This window comes from Chlamydomonas reinhardtii, chromosome 11, assembly GCF_000002595.2.
Source record: "Chlamydomonas reinhardtii strain CC-503 cw92 mt+ chromosome 11, whole genome shotgun sequence".
Taxonomy (NCBI): Eukaryota; Viridiplantae; Chlorophyta; class Chlorophyceae; order Chlamydomonadales; family Chlamydomonadaceae; genus Chlamydomonas; species Chlamydomonas reinhardtii.
The window spans coordinates 1,526,625-1,548,155 of record NC_057014.1 but is presented as its reverse complement, the minus strand read 5'-3'; the positions used below and the strand labels follow the sequence as shown (position 1 = coordinate 1,548,155).

The 21,531-nt window shown below is 63.0% G+C and overlaps 4 protein-coding genes across 4 annotated transcripts; 2 read left to right on the top strand and 2 right to left on the bottom strand.

Annotated features, from left to right (window-relative positions):
- Positions 1 to 105: 105 nt before the first annotated feature.
- On the top strand, positions 106 to 5,113 carry CHLRE_11g467754v5 (uncharacterized protein). The gene is made up of 7 exons (XM_001699464.2): positions 106 to 541; positions 806 to 893; positions 1,388 to 1,539; positions 2,057 to 2,114; positions 2,869 to 2,988; positions 3,688 to 3,878; positions 4,208 to 5,113. Exons 1-7 carry the CDS (start codon positions 369 to 371, stop codon positions 4,284 to 4,286), a joined length of 861 nt encoding a protein of 286 aa, XP_001699516.2. The 5' UTR covers positions 106 to 368; the 3' UTR covers positions 4,287 to 5,113.
- A 52-nt stretch (positions 5,114 to 5,165) lies between these two features.
- CHLRE_11g467753v5 (uncharacterized protein) lies at positions 5,166 to 7,991 on the top strand. The gene is made up of 8 exons (XM_001699463.2): positions 5,166 to 5,262; positions 5,331 to 5,459; positions 5,572 to 5,593; positions 5,802 to 5,938; positions 6,241 to 6,402; positions 6,692 to 6,778; positions 7,142 to 7,327; positions 7,729 to 7,991. Exons 1-8 carry the CDS (start codon positions 5,182 to 5,184, stop codon positions 7,762 to 7,764), a joined length of 840 nt encoding a protein of 279 aa, XP_001699515.2. The 5' UTR covers positions 5,166 to 5,181; the 3' UTR covers positions 7,765 to 7,991.
- Positions 7,992 to 7,993: 2 nt separating this feature from the next.
- Positions 7,994 to 11,025, bottom strand: CHLRE_11g467752v5 (uncharacterized protein). The gene is made up of 6 exons (XM_043067512.1): positions 10,829 to 11,025; positions 10,442 to 10,597; positions 10,079 to 10,202; positions 9,531 to 9,667; positions 9,124 to 9,225; positions 7,994 to 8,761 (listed from the first exon to the last, which is right to left on the bottom strand). The coding sequence occupies exons 1-6, from the start codon at positions 10,922 to 10,924 to the stop codon at positions 8,717 to 8,719; spliced, it is 660 nt and encodes a 219-aa protein (XP_042919508.1). The 5' UTR covers positions 10,925 to 11,025; the 3' UTR covers positions 7,994 to 8,716.
- Positions 11,026 to 11,169: 144 nt separating this feature from the next.
- On the bottom strand, positions 11,170 to 21,505 carry CHLRE_11g467751v5 (uncharacterized protein). Its single transcript, XM_043067511.1, has 20 exons — positions 21,273 to 21,505; positions 20,369 to 21,189; positions 20,053 to 20,137; positions 19,709 to 19,773; positions 19,354 to 19,437; positions 18,808 to 18,971; positions 18,151 to 18,504; positions 17,603 to 17,726; positions 17,253 to 17,337; positions 16,741 to 16,836; positions 16,179 to 16,279; positions 15,820 to 15,914; positions 15,434 to 15,473; positions 15,103 to 15,168; positions 14,641 to 14,723; positions 13,898 to 14,146; positions 13,522 to 13,604; positions 13,186 to 13,227; positions 12,682 to 12,950; positions 11,170 to 12,282 (listed from the first exon to the last, which is right to left on the bottom strand). Exons 2-20 carry the CDS (start codon positions 21,041 to 21,043, stop codon positions 11,773 to 11,775), a joined length of 3,270 nt encoding a protein of 1,089 aa, XP_042919507.1. The 5' UTR covers positions 21,044 to 21,189; positions 21,273 to 21,505; the 3' UTR covers positions 11,170 to 11,772.
- Positions 21,506 to 21,531: the final 26 nt, after the last annotated feature.

The following is a 21,531-nucleotide window of genomic DNA, read 5'->3' as shown; positions in this document are numbered from 1 at the left end:
TGCAAATTTAGGGGTGGAAACCAACAGGAAATGGTGAGGATTGGCGCCAAAACCCATGCAAGTGCCAACTCGGTCGCTCAGCAAAGCGAGGCGCACGATATTGAGTTACCGTCAGTTGTAGAAAGGAAGTGTCTTGTCACTAGTTGTGACGCAAACATACTGTAATTGAGTCTAGGGCGCGAGTCGCAACCATGAAGAGCAAGGACTCAGACGCGCCCGAGACGGTGGCTCTGCTCTCTAAGCAGCAAGATGTGGAATCAAATGGCAACAAGCAAGGGAACTCTGGCTCGGAGTCCCAGAAGCCATATATGTTTGGACTCGGCCTTACTACGATTGTGATTGGCTATTACGCTCTGTGTAGTAGTACAATGCTTGTGATTAACAAGGTGGCAATCTACAAGCTACCTTGCCCCATTTTCGTCCTTTGCTGTCAGCTATTCTGCTCCGCGGCCATCGTGGCCGGCGCCAACCATGTCGGTCTGCTTCAAGCAGAGGTTACAGAGTGGGCGAAGCTCAAGAAGTTCATCTGGGTGGTCGTCGGGTGAGGCGGGCAGTTGATCGGGAAGACTTGGACTGACCGCGGAGAGCTTTACGAAGTGTTCGCGAGCGCAGTGCATTGCGAAGCTATGTGTGTGTTATAATCATAGAGCATATCCACGGTTTCCGGCCGAAACCCGCAAGCTTGCGAGGCACTACGGCCCTGACGGCGCTCGCCGGTTGCTGACTCCCGGTGCCTTTCCCGGCATATGCCCCTCACGGTCGACCCTGCCTCTGAGCAACATTATCCTCGGCTACCTTGCCGCAGATTCCTGGGGACAATCTTCGCGAACATCAAGGTGCTCCAGCACGCAAACGTGGAGACCTTTATCACGTTCCGGTCATCCACGCCCCTGGTACGTACACAATGCGTACGCCCAGGCACGGTGGAGGTGGAGGAGCGGAAACGGGGCTAGGAGCCTAGTGCATTTACCGGAGAAGCACATCTGTATCAAGGGCACGGGATCGGCTAACGCTTGCAGATGTGTAAGGGTTGAGGTGTTGCGGCACAGTTACCTAACAGCCGCAACATGGAAGCGGCGGAAGCAGCACTGGCTGTTGCCTAGGGTATCCGTGACCACCTCAGCGTGCACGGGGTCTCTCCTCCTTGCTACTCACCTTGAAGTCCCTCATGCTTGCGTACCGTAATCCCATTGAGACTCCTTTAAACACCTCCGCCCTTTCTGCAGCATCGCTTCACGCACGCGCACACCCCGCAGCGCCCCCACCTCCCCCTCCCTCCACCTACCCAACCCATCCCCGCCCCACCCTCCCCCCCACATAACTCACTCCGTCACCTCCCCTTGTGGCTTCCTGACACAACCTCTCACCCTTCATCACCCGCGCACAGATCCTGTCCGTGTGCGACTACCTGTTCCTGGGCCGCATGCTGCCCAGCGCGCGCTCCTGGGGGGCGCTGCTGGTGCTTCTGGGCGGCAGCCTGGGCTACGTCATGAGCGACAGCGACTTCCGGGTGGACGCCTACGTGTGGCTGTTCCTCTGGTGAGGGAAGGGAAGGGAAGGGGAGGCGGCAGGAGGGGGAGGGGAAGGGGAGGCTGTTCCTGTGGTGAGGGAAGGAACGGGAGGCGGCAGGGGAAGAGGGCGGGGGAGGGTGGGGGGCGTTGTTCTCGTCATACAGAAGCCAGAGATATATGCACGCATGACAAGAGGGGAGGGAGGACGGAGGGGAGGGGTTACATTCATGATTAATTAAGAAGTGAAGTCGTAGGCAGGTAGGAGGGGGAGGGGGAGGGGGAGGGGGAGGGGGAGGGGGAGGGGGAGGGGGAGGGGGAGGGGAAGGGGAGGGGGAGGGGGAGATCATCGCATACGCGGTTGAGGGACTAGGGAGGCATGGCGGTGGTGGTGGTGGCAGCAGAGGCAGTGAGGCTGGAGTTCGGGGACCCCTGATGTGCACGACGAAGGGAAGTAGGGATTGGTAGCTGACAGGAAAGCGCCGGCTTGCGTTGAGGCGCGAGGTCTGAGCGCCGTGTGACGCCCCACGCCAACATCCTGCCTGCAGGTACTGCTTCTTCACATTCGACACGGTGTATGTGAAGCACATGTGCGACACAGTCAAGGTGGGGGCAGGGTGGGACGTGTATGTATGTGGGAGGGGGGCGGATTTGTGGTAGTTGGGGAGAAGAGGGAGAGGGTGAGGGAGAGGGAGAGGGAGGGAGAGGACGGGAGGGTGGGAGGGCGAGACGGCGGGATGGTAGGGCATCAGAGCGGTAGGGGGGCGGCAGAATGGGCTGCGGAGCGGCAGTGCGTCGTTCCAGACGAGCAGCTACCGGGGGGTGCAGGGCGGCCATGAAACGGGGCCCTGCCAACAGGGGCAAGCCGATGCCAAAGATAGAATAACTGAGACCCAGAACCCGAAGCCTCAAGGGGTTGCGGGGCGGTGGTGGGTGCGGGCAAGGCACGGGAGCGCCCACTAAGAGGAGGTCAGGAGGGCGCGTGGGGGAATGGGACTCATGGGAGGCAGTTGGCGGCGGTCCCGGCGAGGAAGGAGCGCGGAGGCGAAGACAGGCCAGAGGCGGGGTCAGCACGGATCCGGGCGCCGGGGGAGAGGCCAGGGGAAGGAGCAGAGGGCATTGAGGACGTGGATGGGGAAACGTGGCGGCTCCGGCTCCAGCGTGTGGCAGTGGGTGACAGAGGGGCGGCAGCGGGCGACGGAGGGCGAGGCGGCTGCTCGTGCGTGCTGTTCTTTCCCGCTTGCCGCCTCCTGCCGATCCACACCACGCCACCCACTGCTTTGCCTTCTTCTTGCCTTCCAACTGCTCAACCACCGTTACCGCCACTCACTGTCCCTCACCACCACTCTCCACGCAACAGATGACCAACTGGAGCCGCGTGTACTACACAAACGCCATCGCGTTGGTGCCGCTGGCGCTGTCGCTGCCCATCCTGGGCGAGCACAAGAAGCTGGAGCGGGTGCAGTGGACGCCCGACGTGGTGGGTGGGCGGGTGTGATGCATTGTATGTGTGATGTCGTGAAACGACCTCTACCCCATTCTCCCTATATCAGGGGTTGGAATGACTCGCAAGTAATAGGCCCTGTTGGGTCGGCGCTTTTGGGGGCATTCTATGGTTCACGACATGTGAGACATATGCGTGTGTGGGTCATGCGGGCATATGTGTAGGGTGTGTTGTGTGTGGGGCACATGCATGTGTGTTGGGTCTGTGGGGCTGGGACGGCCATACCCACCGTGGTGACTCTCGACCGGGGGTGGGGCGTGTGACTCACGGTGGTGCTGGGACCCGCTCATTGGTGACCCCCGACTGGGGGTTACATTCATGATTCTTATAAGAAGAAGGCGTAGCCAGGTGCAGTAGTCAGTAGCATAGTAGACGCGTGGTTACCGATGGTAACCGACTGGGGGTGGGGCGGCGAGGAATGCAGCAAGTGGGGTGGCCGTCATCACGGCGGGTCCCGAGGGGTGGTTGGAGCGCGGGACACAACTTTCCAACCACATCCTTCAACGGCCGGGCATTGCCGCCGCCTGGGGAAGACAGAATGCACACCACATGCCAAACATGCGTCCCGACACGAGCTGCGTGCCTGCCTCCGTTACCCAGTTTGACCACATCCTGGAACCCTCGCCTCGCCACCCCGCCTCGTGCCGCCCCGCCGCCCTTTCCTGCCCCGCACAGGTCGGGCCGCTGGTGCTGTCGTGTGTGGTGGGGCTGTGCATGAGCCACAGCGCCTACCTGCTGCGGGACACGGTGTCAGCGACGCTGTTCACGATTGTGGGCATCCTGTGCAAGATCATCACGGTGGTGATCAATGTCCTCATCTGGGACAAGCACGCCACGCCCACCGGCATCATGTTCCTGCTTGTCTGGTGAGTGGTGCGGGGGAAAGGGTTGCGGGGGGGCGGGGATTTGGGTGGGGGTGAGGGTCCGGGGTGGCGCGGGGGTTGTGGGGTTTGGTGGCGGGGCGTGTGGTGTGAGGGTGGGGGGTGCTTGGGCGCGTGGGTTCGGGCCGGGGGTTGCTTGAGGGAAGTCAGGCGGTGAGGTGGGGGGGAATGAGTGGACCGCAGGGATGCAGTTTAAGAGGCGCGGGCGCGAAAAGGCATGGGAGGGATGCGGGTATGAAGCCACGAGTCGCGCTTACATTGCATCGACCGACAACGCCTTACTCTGCCTGCATCCCTGCTTGTGTACGACGCAGCGTGCTGGCCGGAACGTTCTACGAGCAGTCGCCGAAGCGGTCACAGAGCAACAGCAACAGCCAGCAGCAGCAAGGATAGTAGAACTGCGGTTAGGCAGACGCTAGAATATTCCGTAGCAGCAGCAGCAGCAGAAGCAGAAGCACACGGAGGAGTGCCTGGCCATGAGAAAGGCCATGAGGATGCAGATGTCGGGGAGGGTGTTCCTTCTTTGTTTGGTGGTAGTCGTTGCCCAAGACAAATGTCGGCGCCATTGCTTTTGAGTGATGAGGCGGCGCCACTGCTTGCCGTTGCTGTCGCAGGCTCAGACCGCACTGCTAGACTTACCGTGGGGGCGCTTCGGTTTTGTAGGGCTAAATACAGTGGTGGTAGGCATGCACACCTGTGCGCAGGGCTGCAGGGTTGCGACGTAACGGTGGCGTACGTCAGGTGATATGACGCCTGCCATGGCATGCAGTAAAGGACAAACAGGGGCGCGCCTGTCGCCCCCACAGGCAATACATATCACATCAAAATAGCACTGCACAATTAGATAGTTTGTTTGGCACTTGAGAAGGGAGGCGTGGCCAAAAGTGAGCGTTTGTGATGCCCGCAAGTATGTGTGTATGCAAAGCTCTGCAATGCTGGTGTAGCGTTGGTGGTGGGTGCCATTGCAACAATCACGGAATTGCGGTCACGATATGCGGTTGAAGCCCGGTTTTGCCTTTCAGTTGGCGTTTGGTGTGCTTGGCGACGACATGAGACCGAGTGCCGAAACTGGAACTGAAGGACGGTGGCCACATTGTGAATGCCCACTCGGTGACCGCCGCTGGTAGCAAGGGTGTGGGGCAGGGATCTAAGCCGGGCCAAGGTGGGGACGGATGCCGAGCGTGGCGTGGCGTGGTCAGTCCTGCAACCGTACATCGTGTGTCAAAATCATACAGCTGATAGTTCATCCCCTGCAACTCAACAAGTACCTTAATCTTTTTACAGAACAATGTCGGATGCAAAAGCTACTGCGGGCAGCGAGCCAGAGGCCGAGCCGCTCACGAAACGGCTCAGCAAGGCGTCCCGCAAGGTGCGAGAAGCAAGCGGCTTTTCTAAACGATTGTGCCATACTTTATCCATACTACTGACACTGTGCAGATACACAACGTTAGCAATTCGCTGGTGAACGCGAGGCTCATTGCTCTGTTCTCCGACAAGGACCTCTACGCGAAGGCGCTCGGGTGCTTCTACTATGTATTTGTGGCGCTAGAAGCAGCTCTGGATGAGGTATGGTTGGCTCAGGGTCGGCAAAGAACTCTTTGGGCGACCTGCAACACCCATGGCACGACGCCGCGCAGGCCTGCATTGACGCTTGCCCCGCCAATGCCCAAACTCATAGGCTCTCAAAAAAGGCGACGCCGGTGGGTAGGCTGCGGACATGGGTCCAGGCCTCTGGCGCTCCGCCCGACGCCTGCCCGGCGCGCTCGTTCCCCAGCGCCGTGTGCCATCCCCAGTGGTGTCGCACCCCTGTGGTGTCGTGACGCGTGCACGTTTAAGCTCCGCGCGCATACACGGCTTCACGTTATAGATTACCCTTGCTCGCTCGCTCGCTCGCTCGTGCGCTCGCAGACGTGTCAAAATTCAAGGACGTGCTCAAGGGCGGGCTGTACCGGGCGCCAGGCTTCAAGCAGGACGTTCAGCACTATCTGGGGGCGACCTGGCAGGCGCAGCTGGGGACCAAGAGCCAAGCGCTCAAGGACTATGAGGTGCGTGTGTGTAGTAGGGTGTACGGTAAGTGTGAGGCATGCCTCGCAGCAGCAGGCGTCTCCAGGCGGGCCGGATGGGCGGTGCCAGCCTGCTGGCCACGCACCTCCGTCTCCTCTGCCCTGACCCGTTCAACTCGCAGCCCCGCCCAAGTCCTATCCGCGCAACACTTCCGCCACACCCCTATTGAGAGCCCCCAGACACCCCCTCAGCCCCCCCCCCCCACACACGCACATTAACACATATCCCACAACAATCACTCCTGCATCCGCGCCTGCACCCCCTAACTCCACACCCTCTCCAGGCCCACCTCGCCAGCCTGGGCCGCAGCTCCCCGGCGCTGCTGCTGGCGCACGTGTACACACAGCACCTGGCCATGGCCTCGGGCGGCCAGATCGTGAAGCGTTGGGCGCGCAAGATTTTCCAGCTGCCGGACGACGTGGGCACTGCCGCCTTCGACTACACGGTGCGCTGGGAAGGGATGCCTCTTGGAGTCGTGGTGTAGGATGGGGCTCATGAACGGGCGGGCCCATAGGACGGGGCGGGTCAGGGAAGGGCTGCTGGCTGCGGTTGCACGGGGTGAAGGCGGCCCGCAGCGTAGCCACATGCATGGGCGCACCGTAATTGATGAAGCACTTTCTGGTATGTTTGCTTGCGTACGTGTTCTCGCATGAGTCGTCCTAGCTGGCCCACCTGGTCGTTTGGTATCCACATCTGCACTTGCCGCGAATGCTTCCGTGTGCACATGGCCACAGGGCGAGAGCAACAACACGCTGCGCTCGGCCTTCAAGAAGCAGTTTGACGAGTGGGGCGCGGCGCAGCCGCAGGAGCTGCAGGACCAGGTGGGTGGGCGGTACAGGCAGGGCGGGGGCTTGGATATAGGGCGAGGGAGTGGGCAGCTGCTGGTTCACTCGTGATCATGTCCCAGCAAGAAAGTTACGGGTTCTCCATCCTTGATACGTGTTGTGATACCGCCCAGTCCGAGTCTGAGAGAGTACGTGTCGTTACACCATGCACGGCCCAAACACGGATCCATGCGCCAGTACAAGCCATAGAGCTGCCCGATACACCATAGTTCAGCGGTGTGATTGTCAGCCGCCCCTATTCCCGGCTAGAGATACCCGTAATCGCAATCATGCAGTGACAAGATGCAACGCCACGTGATTGCCAGCGCTGTCGCCACAACAAACTATCTCATCGCGCAGCTGCTGTCGGAGCACTTGGCGGCGTTTGGCCACAACAACGCCATCATCAAGGCATTCCCGCTGCCAGCCACCGCCATCATCGCCGGCGCCATCCGCGTCACGCCGCGGCCGGTGCTGCTGGTCCTGGTGGCGCTGCTGGGCTGGTGCCTGGCCTTCATAATCCCCTGGCTCCAGACCAAGCTGCAGGTCGGTGTGTAAAGACGTTCATCACACGTGCGTCCCTGTTCGGCAACCCACGTGCCAGCCTCTCAGCAGGGGTAGGACTGGTACTGATGGGGTCTTCGGATCCGCCAGGGCAACTAGTCATAGCGACAGGTCCAGACCAAATTGCAGGTGCGGGTGCTTAGCCACACGCACACATTTGCCTCGTACGTTCCCCATACGCATCCTCCCGTGCTGCGCATTCACCCGATGCCGCCAAGGGCCGCTCATAGGCCGCTGCATCATGGGGGGAGTGGGGGACGTTGCATCGTCGCCGAGACGAATATGTTGCCGGCCTCAGCCTCAGCAGGCCTGCTGCTTTGCCGCACACGGTGCCTGATCATTCGGCGGCCTGCTCGCTTTCCCTTACCGTATTGCTTCTTCAGGACCTGGCTGGCGTGCCTATGCACATGCGCTACTGAGGCTGTGTGTGTTGCGCGCCACTGGGACTCAGCTCCGGCGACTGGCCGACTTGGAGGTCCGCTGGGGAGCCTGGAAGAAAAGGGTATGATGCGCGCCACTGGGAGGTCCGCTGGGGAGCCTGGAAGATGGGAAAGCTGGTGTGCAGGGAGCGGGCGGCCCGGCGCCTCGGCGGCCCGGTGCCGTGGAGGCGTGGCGCGAGCGGCTGCGCTTGCATGCGGGGTGCAGCTACGCCCCGGTGGTCGTAACCAACACCGGGCGCCGGGCGGTAGCACAACATTACCGGAACGGTGCTAGCGCACGTCAAGCGAAGCTTCTGTGGCCGAAGCCGAGCGCTCCGCATAAGTATGACTAGTATGACTACCGGCGGAGGGTGCGTGGGGACTGCCGACTGAGGCGATGTAAAGGTGTGTGAAGCTGGCAGGGGAGGCTGGGAGCTGTGTCTGCAGGTCAGGGCCGTGTGGTACATTCTAGCGTCACACGACACCTATGACTTGGCATTTTGGCTGGCGGACTGGTGCATGCAGTTTACTGACTCGGGCTGCTGGTTGTGCTGACAGGACTCATGACTGGGGCTGGGGGTTCCCACGCCTGTCCCACGTGCTGCATTGGGGCTAAGGTGCCAATGAGCTTCATGCCGCATCCACTGGAGACCACTCGACAACGCGGGTTACAATTTGTGTCGCGTGCCAGGGCCCTTGCAATGTGAGGCGATGTGCATGCATTCCAATCAGCCGACAACGAATGGATTAATGACTCATATGCATGATCCTGACACGGTGCCTGATCCCGTGGAGAATCTACGACAGGCCTCCCAGGCCTGATCGAAAGCCCAACTACAGTACCCGCATGTAATGATACCACATGCTATGCGTTAGTTCCACTGCAAAGCTCTGCGCTTGCTGGCCAAGAGCACGGCTCTGTCATTGCGGCCTTGCTGCCTGCTGCTGGCGTCTACGCCTTCTTAAAGCGGTACCGCATGTCTCGGAGGTTTTGTACCTGTCACACGCGCGGGGGAGAGGCAGGCGTTCCCTTGTGACGACACGCATAAAGCGGCACTGCTAGCTGCGAAGTGCTTGACAGGAAGAACCAAACCATAAGAAGCAGCTGCTGCAAACTGCTGCCCAAGCTTCCACAGCGCAACCCTCCCCATGCCGCATTGCCAACAAAGCCTCGGTCCGAGAGCCCCAACCCAGAGCCCTGCCACACCACACCAGGGCCGTCCCCCAGCGTCCTTCAAGCATGACCCGCTCCCTGCCGCCCTCAACTGCATCCCCACGTCTCTCGTACACCTTCTTGGGGGTGGTATGACCCCCACCCCACCCCACCCCCAGTGCCCTGCCCCACCGCCCCTCCCCCACCTGCTTCTCCGTGTCTCCCAGGCTGCTGGCCACGTAGGTGCACAGCAGGCAGCACGTGACGGGCAGTGTGGGCAGCCACAGCGCCTCCAGGTGCACGCCGTTCTGTGGGAGGGCGTTTGGTTACATTCAAGATTAACACGGAAGAAGAATGCGGCATTGTAGCCAGGGGGGAGCTGATCGTGGGGAAGGGAGTGATTAAGGGCACGGGATGAGATGGCGGCACACGGAGGCGCAGCGCGGGGCGGCGGCGGCACAATGCGGCGGGTACAAGTCTCGAGTGCGACGAGCCGACAAGGTGCAAAAATGTGTGTGCGGCATAGGGTAGGGTAGGTCTCGATCCGGGCGTGCAGGGCCCGAATGCGCATGCAGCGCCCGCGCCCTCGTACGCATCGTTCTCCCGGCCTCACCTCCCACCCAAACCGCTTAGCCAGCCGCCACATGGCGCTGAACCAGAACGCCGCGCCCGCGCACCCAACCGCCGCGCCCGTGAGCCCCAGCAGCCGCTGCCGCGACGCCATCGGCATGCAGCCCAGCTCCCGGTGGCCTGCGGGGTGCGGGGTGCGGGTGCGAGGTTACATTGATGACTATTTAAAAAGTGAAGGCGTAGCCAGGAACAGTAGTATAGCATGCGATGCGGTGTGAAGTTGTGGGGCAGCGCAAGTGTCTGCTAGAGAGAAGCGTCCTCCCTAGCCTGTGGCACACCTGCCACCCCGGTGACGCTGTCGGCCTACATGCCATGAAGCCACCGCCACGCACACGTCTGCAGCGGCCTCGCGTGCCGACCCCACCTCGCACGCGCCCCTCTACGTGCCTTCACCCTGACAGCTCCTGCCGCCTTTGGCCCCATCCCCCCTGGTTTGGTTGGGATTGGGGTCAGCTATCCCGCCCACCTAGGACGGCACAAACCCACGCCCGCCCCAAACCCACGCCCCAAATCCCCAGCACACCCACCCACCCTTGGGCGGCACGTTGCTGAGCAGCGCCGCCGCCGCCAACGCCATGGCCGCCGCCTGGCTGGCCAGCACCGCCACCGCCGCGCCCGAGCTGTCCAACACGGGGCGGAACACGCCCGTGTACCTCTGGAAGCGGCATGACAGCAGCAGTAGCAGCAGCAGCAGCAGGGGAGGAAGGTTGAGATATCGAAGATACGGTGCGTGATGTGTACGGCTACGCCGTCTATCCATCCACCGCGCCCCGCATTGACTAGGGAGCCGTTCACTGCGGCCCAGGGATCCTGGCACACACACCCCAGCAACAAGATCGCAGCCGCACCCACCACATCGCGCGGCCACTCCGCCACCCATCACACGCCACCCACCACGCCCCACGGCTCCACGTGTTGCTGCCATGCACTCCAGGCGTAGAAGGCGGCTCCGCTCAGCGCTACCAGGCCCCACACTAGCTGCCACATGCGCCGACTGGAGGCGGAGATGGCCTCGAACTCGCGAATGAGCGCCTCCTGCTCGGCCTCGTCCTGCGGGAAGTTTGCGCGCAGCACGCAGAGGCGATTTTAGGTGGGCAGGTGCGCGACGAGCGAGATGGTGTCAACGGCGGATGGAATGTGCAGGGAGGTGCGGGCGCGGACGCCAGTCGGGCATGAGGCCGCAAACTTGCAAGCGTACACTACTATCCTTAGCAGAACGACAACGAGGGCATGCGGGCATACAGCGCGCCCCTAGCTAGCGACAGAGCGACAGCCGCGTACCATGGGTTGCGGGGGCGACTCGTTGGGGCCTAAGAACTCATCGACCACCGCAAATTTTCCCTTGTTCCGTTGTCTTGAGGATGCGTAGGGATCCATTGTAGCAGCTCGGCGAAAAGAATGAACCTCTGTTTCTAGAAAGCCTGAGCTGTCTCCGGGCAGCGGTGCACCAGTGCAGAAGGGTTATGTCTTTGCTCAGTAAGCGTACAATATGTTGTGAATTCATGCGCTGGGCCGGGGCGAGACATTCGAGCAGCAGCTCCCAGCAGCTCGCATGTGGGCCCCATCTGCCACCTAGCAGCTGGCCATGCCGCCCCCCCCCCCCTTTCGGGTCGTTTCTTGAGCTCCGAGCCGCTCTCATACCACTCATATGTGTACTACATGCGCTCTGTTGCACGGTTTCCATGGCCCCCCCAGATATCGCGTGAACCAGTCCTGTGCTTCACGCCGCGTAGTTCCCGGAGCGGCCCACCCGCTACCAGCCAGCCTGCTGACAGCTCCTCCGCCTTCCTTCCCAGCAGTCCTCGGAACAACCCTGCACAAATGCACTTGAACTGCTCTCGTGTACCGTGCAGCCATATCGTCACATAGAAACGCCACCCAGCGTCGCGTATCGGTGCCAACTCCGTCCGCCACATTATCCGCGCCAGTCGGTGCTCGCCGCGTTAGAAGCTGCCGACTCCCCACAGGTCCCCGCCAGGCATCGGTGCCCGGGCCCGGAGTAAGTCGTTCCTCGGGACTAAGCCACTTGCCTCTACCCTTTACCCTGTCACATCGTTCCTACAGAACCTGCCATACGACTCCCCGTACAGCTGTAGGTTGCCCGTGTCCAAGACACCACCCGCGTTCAACACGCGCGCTCGTACACCCAGTCACACATTCCACAACGCAAACCGCCCCATATACCGTAGTCCATCCCTCGTAAGCCAAAAGCACCTGCGTCGCATTCACTCCGTCATTGCCGTGACCTCCTCCTTGACCTCCACAGCCGCCGCGTCGCCCTCCGCCGCCGCGGGCGCCGGCGCCGGCGCCGGTGCCGCCGCCGGTGCCGCCGCCGCACTCGCCTCCGTTGCCGCCGGCTCAGCCGCACTAGGTGCTGCCGCCGCCGTCGACGCGACCTGCGAGGCCTGCTGCGTGCCACTCCCTGTCGACTTGGGCCGGTAGGGCAGAATGGTGGGTAGGCCGGGAATGGTCGAGACGGCGCCACCCGGCGAGAGGCTCGCAGACGCCGCCGCCCCCGCCGCGCCCTGCTTGCCGGCCGCATCCGTGCCGGCGCCGCCCTTGCCCGGAGCCGGCGATGCCGCGCCGGCGGCGCCCTTGCCTGCTGCGGTGCCCTTGCCGCCGTCCTTGGCAGCTGCGGCGTCCTTGGCGGCTGCGCCCTTGCGGCCCTTCTGCGGCGCCGGCGGCGGGATGAACTTGATCCACGGCGCGTTCTCCGTCACACGCTCCTTCTGGTCCTGCGCAGGAAAAAAGACAACAAAGGAATTTGAAGATACATGTGGGAGTGCGCACGATGCAGTTCCTTCCCGGCATCAAACGTGGCATGCTGCCCCCTTCGACACAGAGTGCCACACCCACCAAAAAGTCCCAGAATTCCACGCCTTCCCCAAACGTTACATCTTGGCACCAAACATATTGCCGCACCAACACAATCCCCAAGTGCACGCGCGCCCCGCCACACGACCCCGCGCAAATCCATGCCACGCCACGCCCCACAACCCCGCCCTTCCCCCCCCCAGTTTTGGGGTGAACTACCCCTAGGCCATACTCTCCTCCTCGCTCTTTTGCAACGGGTTTTGGCGGGTATCTACAACCCGCTTAACTTCTTAAGTAATCATGAACGTAACCCCCCTTACCTCGATGTAGTCCTCGGCATCCGGATAGGCGCTGGGCGCCGTCAGGTGGCGCAGCGGGTCCGGCACACCCGGCCCCGTGTTCTTCTTGCGCTTGGGCTTGGCGGGCGCCGCCGCCTCCTTGCCCTCCTCCTTGCCCTCCTTGCCGTCCTTGTCCTTGCCCTCCTTTGCGGCCTCCTCGGCCTCCTTGGCAGCGGCCGCCGCCTCCTTGGCTGCGGCTGCGGCGGCGGGGTCCCGCAGCACGATGCGGCCGAGGTTCTGTGTGAGGTAACCTGTGGCGGGGTTGGAGGGAGGAGGGAGGGAGGGAAGGCGCAGGAGGGAGGGAGGCAGGAGGGAACGCGTTTGCTTTGCGCAGGTATGGGTGTTGTTGACGACGTGAGCGGGCAAACTGGCCTGGTGTTGCTATGCTACTGCTGTGCAACTGCCACTGCCACTGCTGCTACTGCTACAGCTGCTGCTACTGCTGCAACTGCTACGACCGCAATGACAATTACCCGCCGTCCGCACCTGCCAGGCGCGTGAGGCTGTAGTCTGAGTCCATTTGCTTGTCTGTGGGGTGGGGGTGGGGTTCCATGCATGATTCAATTATAACGAGAAGATGTTGACAAGTTGTTGCGGCAGATCAGACCGGGCGCTACCAAGAAAGTCATGTGGTCTAACGGGGGCAGGGGGAGTGACGGTAATGAGTGACTTGTGCCAAGCCCCCGGACGCAATGCCCACCCACGTGAGTACTGCCTGTTGCATTGCCATAACCACTGTCCGCAGCACGACCCCAGCACCCTAGCACACACACAACGCACAGCGCCACCACCGTCAGCACCACCACCACCGCCACCACTCACGGGCCTTGTTGGGCTCCCAGATCGTGTCCAGGCACATGCTGTAGGGCGCGGCGGGCGCACGCAGCAGCGAGCCCTCCCGCTCCCTGCGTTGCATGCATACACGCGTGCAGCGGCTTACGAACAGCGGGCTCAGGCTAAGCTGCCTGTCAGACTAGAAGCACGATGCCCACCATGAGCAACACATTTTGAAGACCGACCTCCTTTAAGATAGCCGGAGCCCTTCCAACACCAGCCGACTCCTGGCCGGCCAAGCCTTTCCCTTTGCCTCACAGCCCCACGACAAAAATAAACAAGCCGCCCCATCCCACCCCACCCCGCGTCATCCCGCCATCACGCAGAAATGCTTTTGGCGAGGCGAGTCCAAACCAGCACTCACTTGAAGTAGGACGGCCCCAGGTCTTTGAGGTCGTCCGCCTCCGCCACCGGCGCCGGCATCTGCTCGCTCAGGCTCCGGCCCAACAGCACTGCCGTCTCCAGCGCCCAGCACCGCGCCACCAGCGGCGGCGTGTATCCGCCGCCGCCCGTGACCAGCAGCGGGATGCGCCAGTCGGCGCCGCCGCGCCCCGCGCCCGGGCCGGACTCGCAGCCGCCGCTGCGGCACAGGTCCCGCACCAGCTCCACACACCTGCGGCCGCGTGGCGTGCGTGGCGTGCGTGGGGTGCGTGGGGTGCATGCCCAGTGACGCCGTGCATGGCTAGCGGCAGCGGCAGCGGCGCTCGCTTGACACCGTGCCGTACCCGGTTTTCCGGGGAGAGCAATTTCCAATTCACAGCTCCCCTCCACGGCCCATGAGCGCCTGGCGCTCCATGTAACGCCAGGCGCTCAGCCGCGCAGCCACCCGGCCTGCGGCCTGCGCCGGCAGCAGCTGCCTTCGAGCGCCTCTGTCGTGCCGCCGGCTTGCCTCCTCCCAGCTCCCCTAGCTCCGCTCGTTTTCGTTGGTTTTGGTTTAGTTTGGGCTGGTATTTACAACCACCCCCCCTCGCCCCGCCCTCGCCCCGCCTCGCCCCTGCCCCGCCTCCGCCCCGCTCCGCCCTGCCCCGCCTCCGCCCACCAGCCCAGCCCCGCCCCGTCCCCGCTGCCGCCCGACACCACGGCACCAGCAGTCACGCCCGCCCGCACCTGGCGTGTCCCCGTATGGACAGGTTGAAGCGGCCCAGCTTGTCACCCGCCACACTGTCGCAGCCGCACTGCAGCACCACCGCCTGTGATCAAAGAGGGGTTTACATTCATGGTTACTCAATAATTGAAGGCGTAGCCAGGAATAGTAGTATAACTGAGGGGGTTACATTCATGATTAGTTAAGTGGTAGACGGTAGACCAGGGGGTGAGGGGGCGCGGCGTCAGAGGGGGGTACATTCTTGAGGGAGTGGTAGGCGGTAGACAATAGGGGGGTGGCGGGGGTGTGTTGGTGGCAACAGGCATGCTGGGGATAACTCCCACCCGCCCCCACCGCCTTCCATGGGCGGCTACCCACATCCACACATCCACACATCCACACATCCCCCATCCTGTACCGCTTTCCAACCATCTTTGCAACTCCCGCCACCCAACCCAAACCCCAACCGCAATTCCCAACCGCACCTGCGGCTTGAACTTCTCAAAGGCCGCCTTCACCACCGAGCTGTACACGGCGTAGTAGGAGTCGTCCTGCGGAGGTGGGGTGCGGAAGGCAGTTGGGATTGCAGGAGAAATGCGCAAGTGCCTGGAGATGATAACAATTTACAAGTCACCGCCGGCACGGTGGCTGCACCCTTGGTCGAGGCTCAGGCTGCACCCTTGCATCTGGGCGTGTTTCCCTTTCCCTTGACACACATTCCACACTACACACTACACACGACACACACACACACACACACACACACACACACACACACACACACACACACACTCGCACGCACACATCTACACACACCTGGATGTCATCCTGCAGCGGCACATTGACCGTGTAGTACCTGCGGTTGTGGCGGTTGCAGCCAGGGGTTGCGAGGTTAGGCCATAGGAGGAACAAGGTAAGAGCATTCGGAACAGGGAGCAGCCGGCAGTGCGGGCGGCGGGGAGGAAGGCACGAGAGCGGTGAGGGAGCGCTGCCGTGAACGCAGCGTGATTTACAATACACAATACGCGTGTGTGTTCCCACCGACTAGGCAAGCTGGCCAAGGTCCGGCGCAGATTTGATCCGTAGCCAAATTCTTTAATTGTTTAAAAGTCCAGCCTTGTTGTTGACTGTCTCCTTTTCTTATCTACAGACAGCCAAAAAGGGAGCCAAGTGCCCCCCGACACGCACGCGGCGGCACTCACTTGCCCTGCCCCTCCCCGAGGTCGTTCTTCTTGCCGGTGCCGGGGAAGAAAACGGGGCGCTGGGGCTTGCCGTGATTCAGCGTGTCGATGGAGGCCTGCAGGTGGGGCGTTACCGTTCATGATTCATAATGACGAGATGATGGTGAGGGGGTTTGGGAGGTTGCAGAGGTCGGGGGTCGGAGAGGCAAGGCGTTTGAGGAAAAGGGCCACAGGAGCGGACAAGCCCCCACCCCCAAACTCCTTCCTCCCTCGTACAAACCGTTCTCATGAATGGCTGACCCCCCTACCCCCTACCGGGCCGCGGCTGACCCCCATCGGGTTTGGTTTAGTTTGGGCTGGTATTTACAAACCCCCCGCACCTGCATCCTTCCGTCGTCCCACTTGTGCAAGCTGATGGACAGCACCTTCTCACTGCGCTTGAAGGCCGTCTCCACGCCGTCACCGTGGTGCACGTCGATGTCTGATGAAGGGAGGTTGGGGGCAGGGCAGGGGCGGGCAGGGGCGGGCAGGGTGAGCGTGAGGGTGAGGGTGATGCGAGGATCCGTGTCCTACCTGGCAAGTGCAAACAGCAGCCGATCGCCACCACCACACGCGATAAGGCACGCAGCTCGTAGCCTCTTGTCTGTCCCTGTCCCTGTCCCTGTCCCTGTCCCTGTCCCTGTCCCTGTCCCTGTCCCTGTCCCTGTCCCTGTCCCTGTCCCTGTCCCTGTCCCTGTCCCTGTCCCTGTCCCTGTCCCTGTCCCTGTCCCTGTCCCTGTCCTCTCTTCTGTCCTCTCTTCTGTCCTCTCTTCTGTCCTCTCTTCTGTCCTCTCTTCTGTCCTCTCCTGTCCTCTCCTGTCCTCCCTCTCTCCCCCTCCCTCTTCCCCTCTTTCCCCTTCCTCTCTTCCCCTGCCTCCCCCTCTCAAGCCACTCATCACTCACCGATGTACAGCACTCGGCCGCACCCCTGCATCAGCTCCAGCACCGCCAGGACCAAGTCGTTCACATAGCAGAAGCCGAAGGCGCGGTACGGCATGCCTACAGCAGCAGCGGATGGCAGCCAGGGGGCAAGGAGAGGAGCGGAGGGAAGAGAAGGCGTGAACTAGCTAATGTGACAACACCCGAGCCCGGGCGGTGCCAACAATGCAGGCCGTATGGGCCATGTAAGGGCTGCAATGCGAAGAGGACACAGGGCCTGCACGTCCTGCTTCATGCGTTATGCCTTGGACTGCAAACCAGGGCCACACGTGCGGCGTTGCGGTGTGAATGCCTGCCGCCCACGCCCGCGGCCCCGGGCCAGCGCATTCCCCGCGTACTACTTGAGGTACTACTTAGTTGCTTTAGAGCTGGCTTCGAGTTGGCCCTGCTTCATGCAATATGCCGTGGAAAGGCTTTGAGCTGGTTGCCCCCCATTCATAAATGTAAACCCCCCCGGCGGCGCCTCCCGCACCCACCGTGGTGCATGCCGCCGCCCCAGTGTACGGCCACGTCACAGGCGCCGCTCGCCAGGTCGCGAGCAGCCAGGATGGAGCCGGCGGCCTGAGGAGAAGGGGAAGGGGGGAGGGTACATTCATGATGATTCAAGCCGGGATGATGTTGAGAGGGGAGGCGGCGGGTGAGGTGTGGGCGGCGTGATTAGGGTGTGGATGAGGGGTGGTGAGGGTGGCCGTGTGGGTGTGGCACACACAGAGCGGCGGCGATGAGGTGGCGCGCCACGCGGCAAGAGGCCATCGTGCATTTCCCAACCCTTGTACCCGAAAAATTGTATCATAAACAATCGCACTCCCGCGTCGCAGCCCCGCACCTGCAGGCCGACGTATTTAAGCAGGCCGGGGAATATGGGGCAGTCTCCACCCTCATCGTCACTGCCCTCATCCTCCTCCTCCTCGTCGTCCTCCTCCTCCTCGCTCTCCTCCGCCTCCGTGCGCCTGAGGGGCAGCGGGGATGTTGGAGTCACGGGGGTTTCGGCCACGGACACGAACCCAAGGACCATGCGCCAACGACTGGCAGGCCTTCGGAAAGAGGCTACAGTTGTGGGGTTAAGACTTGAGCGATATACTGCAACACAGCCATGAGCCTGTAATCCAACAGCGCCGTTACGCTTCACTGTGTAGAGCCATCCATGAAAACCGTAAGTGGGCAGTGCGGGCAGTGCGTGAGCCGTGCCGCCGTTGCCGCCACTGCCGCCGCCACTGCTGTTGCTGCTGGGTCCAGGCGGCGTCCGTTCGTGCCGCCCAGTTCACGCCCCCCGCACTCCCATTCCTACCTGGATGACACCGGGCAACGGCCCTGCCCGTCGGAATTATCGACACGCCCCAACCCACACGCCCCCTTGGCACCCAAGCCACACACCTGACGGCGTTGGTGAGCGCCGCCACGGTTCGTGCCGCCTGGCGCGACGGCCGCCGCGCGCCCTCCCGCTCCTCGCCCTCGCCGCCCGCCGCCGCCTTGGGCTCATCATCATCCTCGTCACTGATCTCCGCATCTTCCTCCTCGTCGTCGTCGTCGCTGTACGACGATCGCCGCTTCTTCTTACTCTTGCTCTTGCCCTTGCCGCCGCCGCCACCGCCGCCGCCACCGCCGCCGCCCTCGGGCTTTCGCTTCTTGGCACTGCCGCCTCCGCCGCCGCCGCCGCCGCCCCCACCGCCGCCGCCGCCTCCACCGCCGCCGCCGCCTTTTCCTCCGCCTCCCCCTTCGGTAGTTGTCCTGCACGCGCAAAGGCGCAAGGGACTCCAGGTCAGCGGCCAAAAGGGGCAAGCCGACCTGCAAACCGACCTGCAAGCCGCGCCGGTTCCAACGAGCCCGAATTTGCGACACCGAGCTAACGACCGGGCCCATGTCGGACCAGCCCAGCTTATTAATCCCGACGACCGAGTTTCATATCATTACACATAAATTATAACGATCACGACCCAAGCAGCCCATAACAAGTTGCGCACATACGGGACCACGTCCTGCGTATCTCCTCTGCTTCTGTGCTCTGTAACATACGGTAAAGCCCACACTCACTTGGCGGGCTTGCCGGCTTGCCCCGGCGGCACCATCTGTCGCCCCGCGAACGCGCCGCCCAGGCTGCGTGCCTGGCTGCCAGCCGTCGCGGCCGATCCGTTGTTGGACGCGGCGGCGGTGGCGGAGGGCCCGCCGGTGAGCATGTTTGGGTTCCGCTGCAGCGCCTGTGGGCGCGAGGCGGGCCGGGGTAGCCAGGTGGTGGGTGACACAGGCTATCAACAGCGTCACGTGAAGTCCACGTGCAGTGCTTTCCGCCATTGCGCATAATGTTTAAATGCCGGGTGGCAGTGTCCGGTGTCCGGAGCGGCCGCCTGGTCCATGCCGCCCTCAGCGCGGCCCGCACGCCACGCAACAACGCCCTCGCCAATCATCACCTGACACCCGCACGAGATTGCACACCCCTGCCCGCCCACCCGCCCCCCTTGACGGCCAGCTTTCCGCCTCCCACCTCCCTGCTCTCCTTGCCCTCCCGACCTCCCGTCTGCCGCCTCCCTGCCCCGCCCCGCCGCGCCGCCTCCCTGCCCGCCCACCCACCCACCCGCCCACCTGGGCAATGTGCCGGCGCAGCTTGTCCGCCAGCGCCTCCTCCTGAGCCGGCGTCAGGGCCTCGTCGGGCGCCAGACCCAGAACCTGCCCGGCGCACGGGGAGGGTGCACCGCGGGCGCTTTGGCATGCGTGTGAGGAGCACCAGGCGCACGTTTCATTTTGTCTGTTGGCTATCGCAACACTAGATATCATGCAATGCATGAGTCGGCAGCCCGCCACGCGGGCTTGGGCCACCGGGCCCAGTCCACGCTAGCTTGCCAAGCCACGCGCTCACGCTGTGAAGCGTTATCCCATTCACTTGACAAACCCCTCACAACCGCGCCCCACCCCGATCAAGTTGCGTTGGCCCACGCACCTTGCGCGCGATGGTCCGGCCCAGGTCTAGGAAGTTGGCCGGAAGCGCAAACTTCGGGATCTCGCCTGCGTGCGCGCGGTACGACACACAAACAGCACCCTCAATTACACACGGTTTGAGGCCAGGGGACGTCCCGTAGGAGCGGTCGAGCAGGCGCACACACGAAGCAGTGGCGCCCTGTGGCGATGCCGGTCGCAGAGTGCCGCTGAGCGCGTGCACGCCCACAACCCAGCCTCCCACGAACCACCCGCCCACGACCCAACTTCCCACGACCCAGCAGCAACCCGCAACCCAGAGCACACGCGCCGGTCCCGACCCACCGCCCGGCCCCGCGCCGCACGCACCCGAGCTCAGCACCGCCGCCGCCTCCGCCCAGCTGACCACCCGGCCCTCCATAGCCCGCTCCTCAGCCTTGGCCAGCTTTGCGGCCTGCGACACCAAAGCACGCGCAGTGGACCAAGACTTTCAAGGTATGCAGCACAACCGATGAGGCTTTGGCCTGAGTAGGCAACCCCAAAAGTGAACCCCTGCACGCAGCTTGCGTTCACTGCCAGGCACGCGACCGGGCCCCCCGATGCCTCATCGCAGCATAGGCAGACCTGCCATGCTGCCGCCCACCCCGACCGCACCCGGGTGCCCACACGCAACCGTCGCACTTACCTGCGCTTTCTCCTGCCGAACCCGCTGCCGTTCGCGTTCCTTCTCCTTCTCAGCCTCTCGCTGCCGCTGCACCGCTGCGGCCGCCTCGGCCTTGGCAGCCGCGGCCGCAGCCGCAGCCCCCGGCTCCACCGGCCCTGTGGTGGCGCCGTCCTTGCCCTCCTCCTTCACGGGCCCGGCCGCGTCCTTCGCGGCAGCCTCGGCGGCATCCTTTGCCTCCTCGTCGTCGCTGCCGCTGCCGCCCGAGCCGGGCGGTCTACACACCGACAGGCCAAACATGGCGAGGTCATCGCCGAGCTTCTCCTGCTGCTCCTCCGGCGTCATGCTCGTTAGGTCCAGAGTGTCTAGGTACTCTAGAAATGCAATGTACTCATCGGTGTGGAATCGGCGGAGCTGCGCGGTGGTGGCCGGCGCGTACTCGCGGACTATGGTGACGTTGGGGTCCTCGAAGAGGCCCCACAGCTCGGCCAGCCTGTGCGTGAGGTGCAGCCGGTTCGGCACCATCGGGTGGTCCTCGCCCAGGCTGAACTGCGAGAGCTCTGGGTTGTAGTAGATGCGCGTCCGCGGCGTGGGGTGCGTCCGGCCGGCCACGCCAGGCGCGCAAGGCACCGGCTTGAAGCCATCGGCACAGGCCGGCGAGGCGGACGTGCCCGCCTCCGCCTTCGAGTCCACGTCCATGGCGGCGCTCATGCTATCGTGATGTTATAAGATGCTGCTGTGGCTGGCTCGGAACGCAGGGATCGCGAGGTTTCGCTCTCCTCGCCACTCCAGGTCGCCCCGATGGCCCCTCCTCCAAGGAGGCTTTAGGGAAGCCCCAAAGCAGACTGCGCAGGCCAGAAGCACGGGGCCTGGCTTGTAAGTCCAGAAGCTCTCAGGCACCAGCGGAAATGCAGTGCCAGAAGCTTGCCTGCCGGGCAACCTGGTCGCCGCGAGCACCGTGTGCTCAGGCGCGGGAACCAGCCGCGCTCGGCCCGGCGCCTACAAGGCCCGACCACTCCACATGGTTGTGCTACAGCGGGTGTGCTCACACGGGGTCTGCTGACAGAATTTATATCAGGTGGGGGGCTTCGGGATGCTGTCGCAAGGTTCAAGTGCTTAATGCAAACCCGTTCAGTCTCATTCAGGTATGTCATATACTAGCCCCTGTATAAAGCATAATGTTAAAG